Below are 22,141 nucleotides of genomic sequence, written 5' to 3'. Positions count from 1 at the left end.
TCTTGCACACGGAAGTGAGTGGTTGAAAGAACAAAATCATGTGTCTTATGTGTTTTATAAGTGGAGTCATGGCCAGACAGGTCCCCAGAGAAAATAAATTTTTCTCTTTTGATTTATAAAAATGAGTTCTCAATATGCTTAACACTGTGTCCTTAACATGACAGATCTAGTATCTCTTAGCTCGAAATGGCTTTTAAGAAAAAAAAAAAACAACAATCCCATAATACTATGGACCTTAAGGGTGATTTAGATGTATTTGAACCAATAATTTTTCTATTTTTTTCTCACTGTCCTAGCTTCCTATCTTTCTGCTCAGATCCTGATCAGTGCTTGCAAGGGTAAGAGATGGCCAGAGTGAACATATATATTTTGAAAACATCCCTAAGTGATTCTGATATACCTTCTACTTCAGAAACCCACTGGAGAAACATTGCTTTAAATGGAGGTTATCTGAAAAATGTTATAACTTCTGAAAATTATTTTAATTGGGTTATAATCAATAATCAATTTTTGTTTTTATTAATTTACTGCCTGACCTGTGAGAGTCTGTTTAGACCCAGGTAACTTTTAAAACCTTGTATCTATAATCAATCTCTTCTTCACCAATTACACTTAGTTCCTGGCAACTTAAAATACTAAAAATTAGGTAGGGTAGAAGTCTAGAAACTCTAATAATGTTCTTCATACTTCCTGCTACTAAAGCCTTTCTCTAGAGCTGCTAAGAACAAACAAAAACAAAACAGTAACAAAAACATCAAAAATCCATTTTCCTTCTTTTGTTGATCTTTCAATAAAAAAAAAAACAAAACACTGTGATAGGCATCTACTTTTAAAAGCATGTGCTTAAAATAGGACAAGAAGGGCAATGGCCATAGGAGGAAGAAAGTGGGTCCTTTTCTGATCAATGAATAGGAAAAGCACCAAAAATGGCACCCCCCCAGCACCACGCTAGCAAGGAAGTAGCATTAAAAAAAAAAAAAAAAAAAATTGGCACCCTCCAGTGTCTCTATTCCCAGAGAGCTCTAACACACCCCTGCCCCTCTGGGATACTCTCTAAAACTAGTCAACAAATCTCCCTCACCTGCAGCCCAGGTGCTTCTCAAGCTACTGCCTCTGTGTTGAGACTCAGCGCAAGTAAGTCTGTGTGTGAGCCCTTCAACGGTGGAATTTCCCTTTCCCACAGCCCTCATGCTCTCCCAGAAATTAGTTGTCGAAGACAGCTGTTCTGGGGGCTTGCCTTCCTGGCACAGGCCCATAGGCTGGCGTGCCCAATGTGGGACTTGAACCCCTCACTGCTCAGAGAGGAGCTGCATGTTTTGTGATCTCTCTCCCTCTTGTGGGTCACTAGGGGGATGGGGTGGAGTCCTGTCAAGACCGCTTTTCTGCCCCTCCTACCCATCTTGATGTGGCTTTTCTTCTTTTGTCATTTTTTTTTTTTTTTCCTGTCCCGTGTTATAGAAGATCCGTTTTGTTAGTCTTCAGGTCTTTTTCAGAGAGAACTGTTCTACCATTGTAACCTTGGTGTGTCCATGGGAGGAGGTTAGCAGAGCTCTAGGTCTTACGATCTGCCTCTTCTCCCAGAGCTGGGAGCCAGGGGTTCTGCTGTGGAGCTGGGGGCTGGATAGTGGCCTGCTTCCCTCAGAGGAACACGTATTTCATGAGCAGGGTGGCAGGTAGGGGAAGTAGCTGGTGGTCTTGGCTTGCCTCACCTGGCAAAGAACTTCTGCCCTAAGAGCTGTGGCAAGGGCTTTAGATACTCTTTTATTCTACCATGCCTAAGGTAGAGCATCTCCCCTAGGAATAGAGGTTAGGTCGAAGAAAATAATCCTCTACTTCTAAGCCGTCCTCACCTGGAATTTAGCCTCTGAAACACAAATCTTGGGTAGGGGGTAAGAAGTGCTAGGGACCTGCCCCTCGAGGGTGTATCATAGCAATTTTTAGAGACTTGAAGTGACTGTTGTTTTTTTATAATTTCTACCAGTTATGGTTGTTTCACTGATCATCGATGCTGCAGAGCTCCCTTTGCTGCCATTCTGCATGTATAATTCTTTTAAATTAGAATTCTATATAATTTATTCCCAGATAAATTTACAGGTGTTGTTCTGTCATGTTCTCAAACACAGCAAAGCCACATTCCTGCCTTGGGGGTAAAGGGGTGTGGAGAGCAGAGTTAGTATTCAGGTGTTCTCATCAGCACAAGTACCTCGAGGGCACCAGATCCAGTAAGACCGCACCTCCTGATGAACGGGGTAGCCTTCAGGCAGAGGCCTCATTTATATACCTGCTGATGGGAAGCTTGGTGAAGCTGTGCTGCATCCCTGCTCTGTGCTGCCAACACGTTCCCCACCAAACTTGGGATCTTTTGGTAAATTTGGAGGAGAACTAATCTATACTTACGGCGAGGGTTTGTGTGCGGTCTAAAACCATCTAGCCATAGCTCCTCTAAAACGTAACATCCAACTTTTCAAACATTTCATTAAATCCCTATGTGATTCCATTTTAAACTGCTGTTATTATTTTAATTTTTAACGATTAAATAAAATGTCATCAATCAAGAAATAATAATAGTAACAGTGATAATAGCTAAACTACTCCCCACAATTCTTTATCTATAATAACCCAGCAATAAAGTCCCAGGAAAGCTCACAGTGGAGACAGACAATGCCCCCAGAACCCCCATCTCTCTAATTTCTCCCAAGACAAATTATGGTAACAAAGATCTGTTTCCCGAAAATGAACGCAATTATATAGCTTCACAGCAAGCTCCCAATGCTTAATAGTGCCCCACATATAACAGGCCCTCGTACATTTTCTGAACATATAAATAAATGAAAGGCTGTTGAACAAAACCTGCTTCAATGCCAGAAAGAGAAAAGAATAACATCTGCATCTTAAAAATGTAAAGGAATTTCTTCTTGATATAACACAGGTCAAACTGGAATGAATAAATAGCAGACTTGAAAGATGTCTTCCTTTTGTGGAGCAAAAACCGGAGTGGGTAGTGTAGGAAAGAAAACTGCACAGATTCCACTCACACCCCAGCTGACTGAGAGAAGTACTAGTGAGGGGACATGGGGATAGTATCTAGAATTCACCACTGCCTCCATATAGCACAGGCGAAAGGGCAATGAGCAATGGTACAGAACATTCCTTGCTATTTCATAGCAACTGGGCCCTTCAGGTACAACACACCACAGCCCTGACTGGCTCTCCATCTGAGCAACCATGAAGACAAGGTTTGTGGGCACCACTTCAGCTCCCTGGAAAGAGTTCTGGTATGGCACTGGAACTTCTTTCTGCACTGTCTCCCAATCCAGACTTGACTTTTGTCCAACTTTTCCAGCTTTAGGTTGCAGAATTTCCTACTATACGGTGAGCACAGGAAAAAAAATTCCCGTCTGTGACTGTATTTGGAAATACACTCCATATTCTTCTAGAGATGCATTCGGAAGTATGTAGGGGTGAAATGACATAGTAATTGGGATTTACTTCAAAATACTCCGGCAAAGAAAAACCAACAAAGAAAGACTGATGAAGCGTATGTGGCAAAATCCTGCTCACTGTAAAATCTGGATGATGGGGAGTTCTTATACTGGTCTCTCTACGACTGTGTAAGTTTGAAAATCTTCACCAAAAAATGTTTTCTGTGAGCGGAACAAGCCTCACCTGATTATCCATATCTTTGATGACCAACAGGACAGGACTGTCTAGCGACGCTGACTTCCGATAGAGAGTTTTCAAACTGGTCCCATGCTCTAATGTGCTATAGGCGAGTCTCCACGGATACCCCTGTACCCTTGCTGGAAGGCGTCGGGCCAGCTGCAAATCCAAAGATGGAGATGTATGTATACAATTTGCCCATGGATCTGATGAGCTTGTAGCACAAAGCAAGTACCTGAGGCTCAAACTCAAAAAGCATACGCACTCACATGTTGCTCCCTTTTACTCTGACAAATATTTGTAACTATAAACCAGGAAAGAGAAGGGAAAAATCACTGCTTTGGTGGTGCTGTCTTGGCAGGGATGCCCCCCAGAGCATACATTCCCTCTCAGGGACCTGAATGAGGGGTCACTAGGCAACTATACATTTGAAGATACAGCACCTAGCTTCATATGAATTGGACACATGCTCTCCCTTTTACACTTCGACCTGCCCTTCACCAAACAGTTCATGGTTCTCCAGTTGTCCGTTCTAAATGCTCATAGGCTCAGAGCTGCCACTGACGACTAACTGCAGCTTCCCACAGAAGTGAGGAGAAGAAAACACTGGTGTTTTATGCTAGTAGTCAAATGTAGTCTGTATTCATCTTGCTGCCTCTTCCACCTACATTAACAGTTAGCTTAAATTTGGCTGCCATAAATACCAATAATGCGTGTCTCTTCAAAAATACTAACAAAGGAGGCTATGAAGTACTTAAGTCTTCAGAATGCTTAGTATCAGTTGTATCAGCATGAACCCCATTTCTGTAACTGCTTGGTCAAGTCTCTTGGCTTTCCTGGGCCTTTACAGACTCATTTGCAAACTGAGGGAGTTGAACTTGATTCTTTTAAGGTCTCCGAAATTCAGGTTTCTAAGTTGACTTATGGGAGAGATGCAAGAGATTCCTTACTGAAGTTCAAATACAGCACACCATAGTTTTTCATAAAATTGAAGTAACAGATTTTCAGAAAATATAAAGTGAACAAAGGAAATCACAGAAAAAGGAAAACTACTCCTAGGGGTTGGTAGTTTTCGTAAAGCTAGGAAAGTGTATTTGCTATATAACTTTTATTTAGCCCAATAAGTTAAAACTATTGGAACTCTGTAATAATCACTAGGATAAATTTGGATCCTTTTTTAAGTGTTAGGAATATGCATGAAGACTATGGTAGGACAATGTAAAAATTGGTTGAAGACAAGAAGGGCTTTTCATTCAGACTTAGGAGATGGATATAGTTTCTGGCCAAGCCCCCAAACTCCCAAGAAGGTGACCTCTTCTCCTCAGAAGAGGAGAAAGGACACTGGTGTTGGTTAGGCTGCTGGTGTTCTTCTTTTAAAACTTGGCTCTTCCTTCACCCCGTGAGAAAAGCAAATGCAGGGATGCGAAATGCTTCTTTATTAAGGCCTGGAAGACCCCCGTCCTAAGTCCCCAGGGAGAGCCCACCTGCTCTATGTGCATGTTCTCCAGGAGTGCACTGTGGGGCTGCAGGATTGGCAGGGCCACTTCGTCATCATCTTCATAGTAACTGCAGGTGCTCTTCCTGCGCTTTGCCTCCTCAACGGTGATGATCTGAAATGGAGAAGAGAAGCCCCCCAAACCTGATATATTTGCTTTTCCTTCGCCTACTAAAAACGACCTCAGGTACACACCTGCCTGTAACAGGTGGAGTTTTAGCAGTAGGACAGAAAGTGAACCAGAACTCTGGGAAAAGGGCTAATTGCAGCTACAATTTTGAACAAACGCACAATCTAACACAGTACAACGGAGACACTTACTATGTACAAATTAAAGTCACAGGTTTTCCTCTTCTGCTGCTGCTGAGTGCTCACTGAGTGTGATTATGCGTAACTCCACAGGTGACTTGTACCCTTGAAATGCCCTAAACTATTCTCTTTTAGCCTGCATCTAAATTTGAATTGTTAAGGGACTAATCAGCAATCATTCCGTAAATCTTCTATAAATAGGGAAATTGGGAAGATAAGGATAGTTTGTTTAATCAAGACTCCTCTAATGTTTTCTCTCAAGGCTGTGGCACAAAGCACCAAACCCTGATAGAACTAACAAATGCTAACATCCACCAGAAGCACCAATACAAAGAAAGACAAAGCTTTAGGCTAAATTACAATTAGGTTACATTTCTTTTTGTACAATCAGAAACCATCAAAATAACCTTTCAAAACTGAGAAAAAGGACTTTGTGCACATTTATTATTTCATTGTTAACTATGCTTATGAACAACCAAAGTCAATTTCAACTTAAAAATCTATTTTTTGTCCCTCCTAACATCTGGATAAATCACTAAATGATTTCGAAGTTGAACGATATAGTAACTAATTCAGCAGAATACCTCGGTACTAGTATCAGTGACGTTTGCATTATAGAGAAAAAGCATTTACGTTACATCTAGTGAAAGTTGCCAGATGACACACCACTGGATTTCCAACAGGCACAGTGACAGATATAAAGTACCTGCCACCGGCTGAGCCAGATTTTTGGTTAGGAAATTAACTACTAAGTTTTATTATCTTCTCATGGGGGCTTTACCTAAAACCCTGGCAAAGAATCACAAATGCAGCATTTTAAATGTATTAAATACAGCACATGTTTTTAGTGAACTCTACATTTAACAGAGGTACAAATAGGGCTGTGGAATGAAAAACTAAAATATGGATTTTTACTCCAAAAAGAAGGGACAAGCCACATCATATCCATCTCCCAAACAAATAAAACACCTGCTTCGGTTGAAATGTCAGCACATCCTTTCTCATTAGAAGGCATTTTGAAACATAGCGAGTGGTGGATCTCTGAGGATTCACCGGCACCTTATTAGCTCTCAGGGACTCCAACATACCTTCACAAAAGGCTCTTGGTCCGGTCTGGCACAATAGAAAATCTGAATGTGCAAGGGCAACCTTCGGATTCTCATCCTGATGGGAGGGAGAACTGTCCGCTTGCTCTCTAATGAGAAACAGCGTTTTCCTCTGCCGCCACACACCGCTGCTTCCAGCCACACTGAGCTACAACTGTTTTTGCTGTATCTAGTTTCCTGCATAATTGAGTTTCTGTTTCCCTCAGGAGAGGGTTCAACATTTCTACAGGAACACACCCAAATTAGGATTTAGAGCAAACACACACTTCCTGTCAGGCAGAGCTGTAAGGCTGTAAAATGACACTTTCACCTTTGAAACGGTAGTTTCCTAACTGCAACACAACTCCATTGGTTTGGGGTTTGGGGTTTTTTTTTTTTTTCCTTTATCTTCTTATACTTTCCTTCCTAATTGTCCTCTGGCTAAGCTAGCTCTTCTAGCCCTGCCTTTCCAGAGTTTTTTTTCAGCACCTTCTCTAAAGCTAAATTTCCATTTTAAACTTTATGGATGTTGCCGGACATAGGTTTGAATCTCGAAGGAAGGATAAAAGGAGCCTTTACCCAAGGTAGGTTCATTATACTTACGCCAATGGCATTTTACTTCAATACCACATCATGTTTGTTAGATATGAGGAACTTAAAAGAATGGGAGAACATCTGGTTTATATGAGGCTGAGAAAAATGTTACTTTAGATTCAGTTTTTCAAAATAGCTGGCAAAGGAACATTTACCCTTAATGACTAATAAGCATGATGAGCCCACCTCTACTTCTCAGATCAGATGGCGCGAGGGGTTGGGAAAAAATGTAGATTACCATTGGATCAATTTTCAATGATCTTTCTGTGACTCTTCCACATCTAAAATGGTCTTGGGTACTGGTGAGGGGGTCAGAGTGCTATTGCAAAGCTCATCCTAAGGGTTGGTTCTAATGAGAACTCTGGCAGATACTTAGTGACCAGACCCAGGTCAGCTAGAATTTATTTTCAATGCAAGAACCAAGACACAATCTGGGGCAGAATCACTTGGATTTTGTGCCAGTGAGACAGCATTCTCTCTTCAGTACCTGACACTTCACAACAGCTTGCATTTACTGATTGTCTTCTCTGTGATGGCAAGTGCCAGTTACTTTGCCAGACTTGGGAACACAAAGCAGTCCTTAATCTCAAGTGAGTGAGGAGACAGCAGAGAGACATTTATTTTTATTTATTTATTTTTTTTACGATGTATTTATCTTAGAAAACATGATTGGGAGGGGCAGAGAAAGAGGGAGAAAGCCCCAAGCAGACTCCGTGCTGAGTGTGGGGCTCAATCTCACAACCCCAAGATCACGACCTGAGCTGAAACTAACAGTCTGATGCTTAACCAACTATACCACCCAGGTGTCCTAGAGACATTTATAAGTAAACGAATGCCACTCCACGTAATACAAATGCTAATAGTAGCAGCTCAAAGGTGGGTGGGCCACCCAGTGAGTTTTCAGAGAGGGCTTATATACGGAGATGATGGGGCTTCAGTTTGAGAGCAGAAGGTGGGGTGTGGGGAGATGTCCAAGTGGAGGGTACAGGAGGAAAACAGCTGTGTTCTAGGTTCACTGTGGCTTGAGAACAGAAAGCAAGAGAAGTCGAGATGAAGCTGGGGAGGGACAGAAGTGGAGAAAATAAAGAATAGTAATGCCATTAAGAAGTAATGCCATTCTAGAGGCCACTTTTTCTAAAACCTGGCTATTCTTCAAAATCATCTAGGAGCTTTTAAAAACACAGATTCTGACATTCCTCTCCCAGACCTACTAAATTAATGTCTTTAGTGGTGAAGGTCTAGGATTCAGTTAAAAAAAAAAAAAAAATTCACCAAGTGGTGGTTCCGATGATTGGCCAGTGCGTAATGATAGCTGTAGGCAATGGGGAGCCACTGAGTGTTGTTAAGCATGGGAGTATATGTTCCCATGTGTTAATTAACCAAGTAAAATAGCACAGAACATATATGAGAGCTTTAAATATGATGAAGGAAACATCAGAAATCATTAAACAGTGCTGGAAAAAACTGACTATTAAAAGTATTACCTACCATGTATCAATAAATCAACTGCAGATTGAGTGGAGTTTAGATTGATACTACAGGGCCACCCATACATTTATTCTATCCTCAACCAAGGAAATAAAAATTAAAATATATTATTTCTCAGCTTCCAAATTAGCAAAATTTTTGGGAAAGGAATAATAGTAGTAATACTTTCTGCTGGCATAAACACAGGAAGAGGGGTATTCCTCATATTGCTGGCAAGTTAAGTTGTCATATATAAAAAACAGGAGTCTTAAAAAAGTTAGTACCCCTATATCAACTAACGTCACTTCTAGGAAACTAAGAGAATAGTAAGAGTTGCAGATTATCTCATCCTTGTGAAAAACTTGAACACAATGATTCCTAAAAATCAGGAAATGTTAAATAACTTATAATTGAGATTTTAAATATTATGCAACCCATTAAAATGAGGCTTAAAAATCTTTAAGATGATCCAATTCTCACAAGATGTTAGGTGAGAAAAGCCAGATACAAACCTATACATAAAGCATGATTGCATTTTACAAAAATAAAAAGCAAGACTCCCTACCCCTCTCCCCTGAGATAACATCCTAAAATAAGAGAAAAAAAGGAATTGAATAAAATGTACAAAAGTGTTAAGTGTGGTCACATATTATTTTTAAACGTTCCGCATTGTACTTTTCTGTAGTTTCCAAATTTCCTACAATAAGCAGGTGTTCCTTATGTAAAATTAGGAAATAAAGCTTATTTAGAAAGACTATGTATGGGAGAATGGCCTGGTGGTTGCGTTGAGACTGGAGGTGCCCTTGGAAGTCCAAGTGAAGGGTGAAGATAGGCTGACTGGGGCAGGCTTGGTGGAGGGAAGTAGAGGTCCCTGTACCATGTAAAATCACAATCAATAAGACTCTGACTAGATATGATTAAGGAAAAGAAGCTAGGATGATATGTAGGTTTCTAGCTTGGGACACCACTAATTAAGATAGGAATATGTGAGAAGAAGCAAGTTTGGGGGCAAGATTCATTTTTTTTTTTGGACATGCTGAAGATCAGACACCTGCTAGCTTTGGGGGCAGTGAAGATGCCCTTCCCCACCCATAAAGGAGGCGCAGTGCCATTACAGTGGCTTGGCTTTAGGGTAATGCTAGCAGGCGAGCTTGCTCCTGCATGGGAGGGATCGTGGCCGGCATTCTTCTACTCACTGCACTTTTGGACTCTCTGCCATATGGCAAGAAAACAGAGATAAGGTGGCCTGACCAGTCCAGCCACCTGTCTCTCCAGTTATCCACAAGCACAAGGAGCTTGGAATAGGCCAACTAATTTCTTCCTCCTTCTCTATCCCTTCTTTTTTTCTTCCTCTTCCACTACAGATCTAGAGAGTATTCTCTAGAGGAATTTGCCCTCTCTTTCATTCTCCTCAGTCTGAGAAGGCCTGGGGCCGACTGCCCAGGCCCATACCAGATCATCGAGCAGACCTTTCTCTCCCTGTGTACCTCTGTAGCTCCTTTTCCCCTGGTGCTGCTAAGTGTGGCCACCCCCTCCCCCACACTGCCGGGGTTGTCAAGAGCTGAGATTCAAGGATGGGATTAGTGGAGAGAGGCAGAATAGCCCTTAAAGGGGGCTGCTCTGGCTCAAGATATTCAGGCCTCATCAGGCAAGGATTAAGTCCCCCAGGCAGTCTAACCCTTCTCTCTGGAACTCCATATTGGAGCAAGAGACCACAGTCTCAGTAAGAAAATGTACATTTCCTCGCTTTGCTTCATCTGTGGGGGCCTCTTGAGGACAGCTGATGAGGTAAGGACAGGACTTGCTATTCCTGGGTGCCTTGGCCAGAATACCTGTATCACACCACCTCTGCCTCATGGACACTTCCAGCAGTGCCCATGGGGCAGCTATGAGCTCTAGAGTAGCAGCTGGCGGAAGGAGGTATGTGGTGGGGGCAGATGGGGGCGGTCAGCAGCACAAGCCACAAGAGTTGATGAGCTCATCCAAGGAAGATGTAACAGATGAGAAGGGGGCCAAGGACAAACTCCTAGGGAACAGCATGAGAAAAGGAACCAGCGAAGCCGACTTGGAAAGACTGGCCAGAGACAGGAGCAAAAACCAGAAAAAAAAAAAACCAGATTTGACAGAAAAAGCCGAGGGAGGAAGAGCCTCATAGGCTTAAGTATCTTCAAACAGTGGTTTCAAACAAGAAGCGTTGTGAACTGTGGGGAGACACGTAAACAAGTAAACTGTTGGGCAGGACACGAGAGAGCTATGAACGATGAGCTGTGGGAGGACAGGAGGGGGAACGGACTGAGAGCGCCACAGCTGTGACAAATGAGCGGGTCCTTGAAGGATGGCAGGAGTTTGCCAGAGAGAGCTGCGTGTGTGCCCGCTACACAGTCAGGCCACGAGGGAGTGACAAAAAAGGAAGAGTGAGGGGGCACCTGGGTGGCTCAGTCGTTAAGCGTCTGCCTTCGGCTCAGGTCATGATCCCAGGGTCCTGGGATAGAGCCCCACATTGGGCTCCCTGCTCGGCGGGAAGCCTGCTTCTCCCTTTCCCACTCCCCGTTTGTGTTCCCTCTCTCGCTGTCTCTCTGTCAAATAAATAAACAAAATCTTAAAAAAAAAAAAAAAAGGAAGCGTGAGTCCAAGCACACGTATAAAAGGATCTGGTATTCCAGAAAGGATCAGACCTAAGGGGCAGGCTTATTACCCTTGCTCATCCCAAACTGGCAAGGTTCCAGCCTTGGAAGGATCCCACTGCCCACTTGAATCTAAAACCAGGCCGGGAGTGCTGGAGAAAATCACCCCTCACTGAAGCCTGGGGCCACTAGAAAAGTCCAGTGGCCCTCAAAAACAGACAAAACCCACGACAGTCTTCAGTTAGCGTTTTTCCTAGCCTCCGTAACTGCTATTTCCTACCTTCTCCATATTCCTCTAACTCCTCCTTCACTTCAGGAGATGCCCCTCCTTCCACTGCAAGGAAACCACTGGATGAAAAACGCCACAATTTACCACCACTGAAGCTGCATTTTATTTGCACACACTTTTTTCTTTTCTACTACCCAGCCACCTAAGACCAGTCCTATCCCTACCCCCACATTCCCTGCCCTTGCTCAGAGATTTGCTCTTCCAGTCATTTCCTTCCTCATGCCCTTATCTTCTATACCTTCTACTCTGGCGTTCCTGCTGACCTCATCCAAAAGGTTAAAGTCTCTCTCATGAGAGGAAAAGCATTCTCCACCTCACTTCTTCCAGCTTACCATCTCATTTCTACTCTCCAGAACCAAATCTGAGTTGTTTGCCCACCTCTATTAGCTCCACTTACTTACCTCCCATTCATTCTTTGAACCCCTGGAATCTAAATTTTGAACTTACCACTTTAATGAAACTGCTTTTGTCAAAGTCACCAACTACCACCTCGGTTTTAAATCCAGAAAACATACCTCAGTTCTTATCTTCTGAGTCCTCTGCAACGTAAGTCATTCTGACCATTACCCCCTCTTGAAACATTCTCTTCCCTTGGCTTCTAAGACATGACTCTACTTTTGTTTTACCTCCTCTCCTGGCTGCTGCTTCTCAATCACCTTTGTAGTCTCTACTGCCTTTGGCCCCTTTAATGCAGTGTCCTTAAGAGTTCTGTTCTGAGCCCCATTCCCTTCCCACTGTACACACTCTCCTACGATGACCTCATCTACATTCATAACTTCAACTTTGCTAATGATTTCCAAAAGCGTATCTTCAGATCTTTCTCCTAAGTTTTATTCTCAGCTGTCTCTTGGACATTCCACAGACACCTCAAATTTAGATTAAAACTAGAATGCAGAGCATTTTCTACTGAATCTAATACTCTCGCTATTCTCCTATCTCAGTGAAGGGCAGGTACCACTACCCTCCAGTTCCCACTCTGAAAACCAAGAAATCAATCTTGACATGTTCCTTACTTTCCACATATAATAATTACTCACAAAATCCTGTATATTCCACCTTCTAATTATCTTTCAAAAGCACTCAATTTTCTCCTTCCCCACTGCCACTCTCTCAGCAACCATTATCTCTCAACACTGATGACCAAAAGCACCTCCTAAATGTGTCTTCGAGACTCAAGTGTTGTCCAACTCCAATCCTTGAACATCTGCCAGCAACAAAGAGCTGTCTGAGATGCATATGCGTGTATACTTCTCCAGACTCAAAACAGTTCAATGCCTTCCCACTGCCCTTAGGAAGATACATATGGCTCATAGGTCCTTCGTGATGTATCCTTGCTTCCTTTCCCTGCTTCGTTTCTTGCCCCTCCTTCAGCTTTGCGCCCTATGGTCCAGCCACATTGAACTTCTGTTAGTCTATCAAATGCCCCACTCTGTTTCTCCCCTGGGTCAGTCCCCTGCACAGACTTTCCTCTGGCCAGAACATGTCCCATGTCCCATTCCACCCCAACTGCCCAAACTCCCCCTTCTGATCTTTGTTCAGATCACTCCTTCTGGGCAGCTCTCCCTGATCCCCCTGGCTCCATTCAGGGGCCTGGCTCCATGCTCCTATAGCACTTGGCACTTCACCTACAATGGCAATTATCTCAATTATACTGTAATGATTCATCCATACTAAATTCTGCTTATCTCATCCATTGTGCCCCTGACATGGGAAGGGCTTGGTAAGTGCTCAAAAATATTATGAAGGGCTTTTCAGGCCACATTAAGGAGCTTGAACTTCATCCTGTACATAAAGGGGACCCATTGGCAGTTTTTAAAAGAAAAAGCGAAATGACCTGGCAGTGCGGCATTTATCTGACACATATAACTAGCTCAGACAGAGGAATAAAGTTATTTTCCCTGATAACTTCAAAAGTGCACAGGAAATCTAACTTCTTGCCAGCCAAGAAGTTCGTGGTATCTGGACCCAAGAAGATTTTAATTACATGTTGTAACTTAAGGACCATGACAGTCTAGCCCCTCTTGAGTGCTCACCTCCCAGCTCTTGGTGGTTGGCTCACTGAAGAAGTTGTCGATCATATTCAGTTCTTCCTTTTCTACCACCACAAAGCCTTGCTCTTTGGCATCTTTCCCATAGACGTCAGGAGACCACTGAACAAAGAACGTGTACAAGTGATCCACCCTGAAAAACACGTTCGTCATAGGAGTTAAACACCAAATCCACTTTCCTGGCAGGCACAGGTAAGGACTTGAGCGCTCACAACCATCTTTTCCCTGCTTGGCAAATCCATCTTACTAATTTCCCACTGTGAAGACGGTCTCTACCAGTGTAGTCCAAATCTGGAAAATAAGTCAAAAAGTGAAAGCAGAAGTCCACAGACACTGAGAACCTGTCTTTCAGTCTGAGGGAAAGATCAAGAGATGGGACATAAAATTGAAAAACACAATGAAGTATTTACACCAAATATATATTCCTCATTGGGTCTTCATTTATTGAGCACTTGTATTCAATGGGAAAAAAAAAATTGATCTGGTCCTTTAGTTGGACAGGATAAACAATACTTCAATGGGGTTTTATGTAGTTGAAGCACTGTTCAACAGAACACCTTTAATAACTACAAAGTAAATAATACTGGTTGTTGTTTTAATATTAGGAAGAGACCTAATCTTATTGATATGGGAATGCGGTTTGCTTCCTATTTCTCTGTTCTCTCATACATATTTAACATCTAAAAGTACTGTAGCATCTCTCCAGACTTAATCAATAGAGAGATGGCTAATTTCCAAGATTATTGCTCATTTTAAAAAGTTATAATTAGGTAAAAAATATTATAACAATATTGCTACAGAGCTTGAATGTTTGTACCCCCCCCAAAGTTCGTATGTTGAAACCTCACCACAAATGTGATGGTATTTCAACGAAGGACCTTTGGGAAGTGCTTAGGTCATGAACCCTCATTACTGGGATTAGTGCCCATATAAAAGAATCCGTTTTCACCATGTGACACAGTAAAAGGACAGTCATCTCTGAACAAGGAAGTGGGCCTTTGCCAGACAAATCTGCCAGGACCTTGATCTTGGACTTCCCAGCCTTTAGAACTGTGAGGAATACATCTCTGTTGTTTATAAGCAAGCCACTCAGTCTACGGTATTCTGGTATAGCAGCCCAAATGGATGAAGACAAATATTAACAGAACTAAAACAAAAAAGAAATGTCCCCCACAATTCTGAAATCCCAATGGATCAAAAGGTTTTTAGGTTTCTATATTCCTATCTGTTCTTGTCCATATGTATACAATTTTCATTGTCATGAGGGCCAAGAGATAATCGTTTGTGATATGTACCATTAAATTATGCACCTCTGCCATGTTGCTAGTCTTTGTACTGATTCTTAATGGCTAATTTCATGAAAGTAATAGTCATGAATAGCTTGGATTCCTGTGTCCTCAGGATATTTAGCTTGTTCCCATTTCTTCAATTGTACAAATGTTACAGTGAACATCCTCAGGGTCTATGCCTTTCACCATCTTTTGAATTATTTCCTTGAGATTAGTTCCCAGAAAAGGGATTACTGGGCCAAAGGGCAGGATTTTATAGCTTGTGATTCATCCTGCCAGGTTGCTTTTGAAAGGCTAACTCCTTTACTCTGACACCAGCCCTGCAGTTTGCATTAGAGCTTCTTAACACTCTTGCTTACTCTTTTTTAAAAAAAGAGTTTAATATATATTTAAGTTTTACCTGACTCATGTTACATTTCTTTGAGTGTGCGCTGAACAATTTTCGCATGTTTTCTTCCTGCTGCAGCTTTTCTTTCATGAATGGGCTCCTTGTGACTTTGTAGTCAGTGTTTTCCTTGTCAGTTTGTGGGAACTTTTACAGAATGTGAACATGAGCCACTATGAAGTGTGTTTCAAATCCCTCGTTTCCCTTTTATATTAATCATATCTTTCATAATATAGGATTATCAATTTTCATATACTTGAGAAGTGTTATTTCCTTGGAGATTACTCCTACTCCTTCAAAACGTGGAGAGCTGGATCCAAGATAAGGTGTGTATCAGTGTGTAAGATATGTTACCATTTCTATTTAAAAAAAAATCAGATATAGGGGCGCCTGGGTGGCTCAGTCGTTAAGCGTCTGCCTTCGGCTCAGGTCATGATTCCAGGGTCCTGGGATCGAGCCCCACATGGGGCTCCTTGCTCCTCCCTCTCCCGCTCCCCCTGCTTGTGTTCCCTCTCTCGCTGTGTCTCTCTCTGTCAAATAAAATCTTAAAAAAAAAAAAAAAATCAGATATAGATATAACTGTGCATGGGTGTGATGGTTAATTTTATATGACAACAACTTAGCCATTTTTTGGTCAAACACTAGTCTAGATGTTGCTCTGAAGGTGTTTTTTTTAGATGTGATTAACATTTAAATCAACAGACTTTCAGTAAAGCAGATTACCCTCCATAATGTGGATGGGCCTTGTGCAATCAGTTGAAGGCCTTAAGAGAAAAAGACTGAGGTCTTCCTTAAAGCAAGAAGGAATTCTGTCTCTAGATAGCCTTCAGACCTGAGATTACATTATCAAAATCTCCCTGGGTCTCTAGCCTGCCAGCCTCCCCAGCAGATTGCAGACTGGCCAACTCCCACAAATGTAAGCCAAATTCCTTAAAGCAAATCTGTCTATGTATATTTACATACACATATCATTTTGGTTCTGTTTCTCTGGAGATCCTTGACTAGTACAATGGACTCTTCTGAAAGGTTATATAAGAAACCGATCAAAATGGTTACCTCTGGGGAATGGAATGGGATGGAAGAATGACATGTTTTACATCATATATATCTTCAAGTTATTTTTATTTTTGGAGTAGGCAGGACACTTTTATGATTCAAACATTAAAATTATATGTTAAAAAGTAAATAATAAGAAGTTTCCTCTCACTCACATCCCTGTCCACCAAATCCTGTGCCCATCCTTTTCCCTTATAGGTGACCACTTTATTCATTTCCTGTATATTTTTGTAGTGTTATATAAATAAATATAAATATATATTCTTTTTGTCTTCCATTTCTACAAAAGATAGTACTATTCTCTATCTTGCTTTCTTCATTTAACAATATATCCTAGGTATCTTTCCACATCAGTATGTAAATGGTTTCATCATTCTTTCTTTTGCAGCTACCAGTACTTTACCCCGTGGCTATACCAGAGCTTATGTAATCATCCTCTATAGATGGACACTTGGGTTGTTTCCAAGATTGTGCTGTTACAAACACTGCTGTGAATAACTTCGTATGTGAGTCACTTCACATGTGCACAGGTACAGTTGTAGGATATATTCCCAGAAGGGGGACTGTGCTGTTAGAGGAGTATTTCCCTTATCACTTTGCTATATAAAAACCATTTGCCCTTTTTAGGAATGATATCATTGTTGCCTTCCTTGAATCTGAAGTATTTTTACCATGTAGCATAAAATTTCCCATTAAAAATTAACTTAGAAAAAATTAATCACCACTCCAGAGAGGCTTGATAAGTATACAATTCTAACTCTTTCAGTTTTCTAACACTTAAGATTTAGTCCATCTTAACTGTACTTTGTAATAGAGAACCAAACATGCTTCACTCTAACTCTTGGAAAAGAAGACATTTACTATGCGCATATCCACATTGAATAAAATGACTTCCTAATTGTTTGCTAGCAAACTTACCTGTGAGAAAGAGAAAAGCAGTCCCTGACACCTGGAGCTAGCCTGGCACTCACAGCTAGGCCCTTGTATTCTCCTGTTGAACCTAAACAACTTCACAAAACTTCAGCATTAGACAAGACTGCTCTATGACTATGATGAATGGTGACAAAAACAAGACCACTCTGAGGTCTATGTCATATCTGAATGCAAACAAAAACATGAACATTGTCCAGCCACAAAAATGACCAAACATCCTTCCAATTTGGCTAGTATGAATGACTATGCTTCTTTACTTATTATAGCATTAACCTCTCTAGTCTAGTTCCTCTCGGATAAGACTTATACCCAATCATAGCATGACCTCTGCTTCCTGATAGCATCTAATCTAGAACAAATTCCCACTTCCTTAAGTCCTTCCCTGTATCACCTAACACAAATCTAAATCCTATACCTCCTTTCTAGCACCCTCATTCTGAGATGGCCCGTGGTCCCATGGTATGCGTTTTCCCTTACAGCAATGAGTCAACTCAACTCATTCAACTTCAGGTGTGCTTCCGGAGGTCTCTAGCCAGAGGGCATTGTCTCCTTCAACAACACTCCCTGTGCACCCACTATGTGCCAGTGACCCTGCCCTCATGGAGATTACCCTCAGGAATATGAGAGCTGTTGGGGATACTGGGTATCATTTAATTCAGCTAACTCTCCTTAGATATAAGGGAATGGGGCTGTGAAGTCTACTATCAGCCTCACAGCCAGGACCAGATCTTCTGAGGTGACAACCAGGGTTCTTTCAACCACCTACAAAGCCCTCCCCTTATTCCACCTTGATTTCTAAATCGTTCCCCAGTTCACTTCCTGGTTATGACACTAGACACATTTTTATCACTTTTTGCACTTACTTTCCATGAAGGACTGCTCATGTATTCTCTAATAGTTTACCCTCATAGGGAAAGTCACTGTGTAAGCATGAACATTGAAGAAGCATCCCAAGAAATCCTAAAAGCTCATGCTGACACATAACCCTGTGCAAGACTATAAGGGAATGAGGAATGTGGTACAGATTTTACATTAGGGGCACCTGGGTGGCTCAGCTGGTTAAGCATCTGCCTTTGGCTCAGGTCATGATCCCAGGGTCTTGGGATTGAGCCCAGTGTTGGGCTCCCTGCTCAGCAGGGAGTCTGCTTCTCCCTTTCCCTGATGCTCCTCCTCACCCTGCTCGTATCCTAATAAGTAAATAAAATCTTAAAAAAAAAAAAATTTTCATTCCTCCTTGGACATTAGAAGAAAATATAAATTGTGCAAACTGCAAGTCAATAAAGATTTTAAGGAGAGACCGTAACCTAGCAATTGCCAGTTACTTCTCTTTTCGGTGATGAAGACATTAAGTTGCTTGAGGAGACCATTTAAGCAGTCCTTTTTATTATGTGGATGTAAGATAAGTAGGATTTATTATTCTGGAGGGAGATATAACTAGACATGCCTTACTTGATGAAGACAACTTGTGCGTACAACCCATTGGGAGGGTGGATGGGTTAGAAGGTGGGAGAGAGGGAAGATCTGTATAAGGTCCAAAGGATTTCCTAGGAAGGAGGAATCCTGTGCCTAATACCCTCTCTTTTGAAGAGATTTTCAAGATTATTAGAGCACCTTTGATTAATTAAGGTGGTCTTAACAGAGATAAACCCATAGGAGAGGACAATACCCCTATCCTCACCCTACCCTTCTTGAAAAGAAACTCTTCAAGGTAGTAGAGGGAATGGTCTAGATTGATGACCTGGGATCCATACGAATGCCATGATTATTTTAGGAGCAGGTCCATTTGGACAGAATGTGCTGTTGGTAAAACTTAGACCAAACTATCTGCCACTCTGGGCATACCATGGGAGGGAATGGCTACATACGTCATATGTGTATGTGTGAGTTTCTCAGGAGCTGTAACAAGTTGGGGCGGAGGGCAACAAGGTCAGTTTTAGCATAAAGCATTCTTGCCTGCCAGTGCCATTCTTTCTAGAAGAAATATCTCAGCCTGGGGCAGGAATCTGGGGTGACTTGGTAAGAGCGCCTCTTCTCCCCAACCTCTTCCCTTGGAACTGCTGGGTTTCCAGGGGGTGGTGAATTGAGCCTCTGGATTTGTTTGTTGCCAGAGCAACTGTCCGATTCTGCAGCAGCCACGTGTCAAGAGCAGCCAGAGCTGGCCCTTTAACCTGGGTAAGCCCTGGGCGTCTTGGACCAGCCGTAGAAAGAAGTAACGAGAAAGGAGGAAAGAGGTATTTTCAAAATATCACAGAAAAGAGGGTCAGAGTCGTAAACATTTTTAATATTAAACACAGAAGCGACCTTATGTTTTAAGCAATGCTGATGAACTATATCAGTGACCCTAAAAAGAAAAGATGTGCTTCCCCATTTTGAGGACCTTCAATGGTACAGTAACTCTAAGAGGCAAGTATTACTATGCCCAGTTTGAGGCTCAGCAAATTGAATGATGTGCCCAAACACCCCATCTCTGGAAATATTCCAGCCCATCTAAGCTGACTGCCTCTTCTTTTATGAATGCTGAACTCCAAGGAGGACGGTGTATTTTTGTACCTGTCCACAGTCAGAGGTCTCAGAGTATAGGGCAACTACTTCCTTGGCTTTGGGTTTCATTAACGAAGATACTACTTAGATGCCCTACGTGGCCCTTAAGGCACATGCTGCCCACCTGCTCTTCCTCCTCCTCCACCTGCCATCAGTAGGCTCACAGCACTGCCAAGACTGTGCTCCATGCTTGGGCAACATCACAGGGCAGCCGCTTCACCTCAGCCATGCCTCTGGGAATGGTTTTCCACTGGCTGCAACATGCAAGACAGAAGCCCCGAATGGCCTCCCTCCTGTCTCAGGTGGGAAGCTCTACCTCTGCCGCCAACAAAGTCCCCCCAACCTTGGGAAGCCTCAGGTAAGTTGAGATGAGAAACCTCAAAAGTATGGTCCACAAACAGGGCATCCTGATGGGAAATGTTCATGTCTCTTCTCTCAGATATTCAGAGCACGAGCACACCCCGATTACTTCCCTCAACAATAGCCTCCCACATAAAATCTCCTTCTCTCACGTAGACCAAGTCCTCATACTGTCCTCTGACGGGAAACCAAAAGGAATGAACAATTAAAATGGCCTGTTTCACAAGAGAAAATTAAAGTTCATTTGGAACCAATCTGATTACTTAACTCTTAGGCCTCTGGAGACCGAATGGAAGGAATCGACGTCCCCCTTTCCAGCTCCACTTCTGCACAATTCTCCAGCCTTTATTTAACTGTTTAACTGGGGGGAGCAAGGAAGAGGATATGACTTCATCTTTTTTCCTTCTAGATTAGAATGACTGTAAGTTTATTTAAGTTTATTTAACCTAATTCTTGGAATGGTTCTTTTTGGCTAACTGGGTTTTCCTGGTCATTAGTTCCCAGAAGTCAACCCTACCCTCTGGAAACAGGCCTCAAAGTCCCCTCCTTGTCCTTCTGCCTCCCCTTCACCCATCCCTTCCTCCTTCCTGTACCACCTCTACTCTCACCTTGACCCCCACTCCCCCTCTTTCCCCAGCCATGAGCCCCTCCTGGATTCACACACTTCAGGCCAATCTTTCCATCTCAACCTCACTGTCGCCCCCTAGAGGTCCACCTTTGATCCTCCTACTACACCTGCCCTTCCGAACACCTCACAGAAATAATCATCTTGCGGACTTCTACTCCCTTGGGATGATGGATGTTGCTGGGTTTTCTTATTTGTGCTTAAGGATCACTACAAATCAAAGGCACCTAACATCAGCTAAGAACACCCTCCCTCATGGGGCTCCCTACTCACCTCTAACTCACTTCCTTTACTACTCCTAGCAGTGGCTATTCCAGACCTCTGCTTTTGCAAGCTCTCTCCTACCCGCCTTCCTCTCTGAACATTCTCCATTGTACCATTCTAATAATGTACTCCTCTTCACTGTCCCTCTTGGCATCCTTCTCTTTGGAAGAAGGAACTTTTCTTTTACCCATTTTAACCCTCCTGTCTGTATTTTCGACAGTCCTAATGCTTGGTGAAATTTCCTCCATTATTTCCACCCCACCTCTCCATGCCTTTATTCCCTTCATCTTAATCCACGGACCCACTTGCATTTCCCTATCCTTAAACATAAAAGCCTCTGGATTTTGTTTCTCCCTAAAGCTCCCTTCCCATACCTCATCTTCCCTTCAGAACATACTGTTAACATTTGGGTTAGTGTATCTTCCAACTTCTTTTCATTCCTGAATTCTTCCATTCTGATTGTATTAACCTTTTAGCATATGCCCGTTGTTAAACCTGCCTCAGACACTATCTGGATGGAGGCAGAGTTTTTAACTTTGTTCCCTCCCCTCCTTACTTCAGTGAAACTGATTTTCTTACAAGTGACCTATTGTCAAACTCGACGGAATCTCAGGCATCATTTGTCTTGACTTCTGAAAGCCTGTTGATGGTTTTTTGAAACCCACTCAGTAACTCACCCTGTTTCTGATGAGTCACTGGTTTCTCTGGCCTCAGCTGTCTCAGGATACCTCCGGCCCAGCCAACCCAGGTGCCAGTCATTACTGGCACACTGGCGGTTGTCCTGAAGCAGTGGGTGTGGTAAACACGTGAGCAGGGAATGAGGTCAAGCGCTGGGTCTTGGGAAAGCTAGCAGTAAGGAGGAAACAGCAGAAGTGGTCCTGGAAGGAAGCCAAGAAGAGACAACAGGAAGGCAGAAGTGATCTTGCAAAATGCAAATCTGATCACTTTCACCCAGCTGTGTAAAATCCTTCCAATGTCTCCCTGGAGGTTTTAGGGTAAATTCAAATTCCTTGGGGATGCCTGAGAGCTTGGTTTTGTGCCCATCTCCAAAATGTGCTCTTTGTTCCAGCAATATGCTCTTGTACCTTGGCTCCAACATCCATTCTCATGCCTCTTT

The 22,141-nt window shown here is 42.5% G+C and overlaps 1 protein-coding gene across 19 annotated transcripts in view; it reads right to left on the bottom strand.

Annotated features, from left to right (window-relative positions):
- NCOA7 (nuclear receptor coactivator 7) overlaps positions 1-22,141 on the bottom strand; it is a 153,130-nt gene that overhangs the window by 3,615 nt on the left and 127,374 nt on the right. For 17 of the 19 annotated variants that reach the window (XM_081828947.1, XM_006748027.3, XM_081828948.1 and 14 more), the window contains 3 exons: positions 13,557-13,704; positions 5,145-5,270; positions 3,667-3,819 (listed from right to left, as the gene is read on the bottom strand). In XM_081828947.1, the coding sequence (XP_081685073.1) occupies positions 3,667-3,819; positions 5,145-5,270; positions 13,557-13,704 (427 nt within the window). Of the gene's footprint in view, positions 1-3,666; positions 3,820-5,144; positions 5,271-6,552; positions 7,498-13,556; positions 13,705-22,141 lie in introns of those variants that run through there. The other 2 variants (XM_031018985.2, XM_081828953.1) reach the window with 2 other exon arrangements.

Source organism: Leptonychotes weddellii, chromosome 8 (assembly GCF_054177405.1).
Source record: "Leptonychotes weddellii isolate Sample4059 chromosome 8, ASM5417740v2, whole genome shotgun sequence".
NCBI classification, from domain to species: Eukaryota; Metazoa; Chordata; class Mammalia; order Carnivora; family Phocidae; genus Leptonychotes; species Leptonychotes weddellii.
The sequence above is the reverse complement of the archived record's forward strand: the minus strand, read 5'-3'. Positions and strand labels throughout refer to the sequence as shown.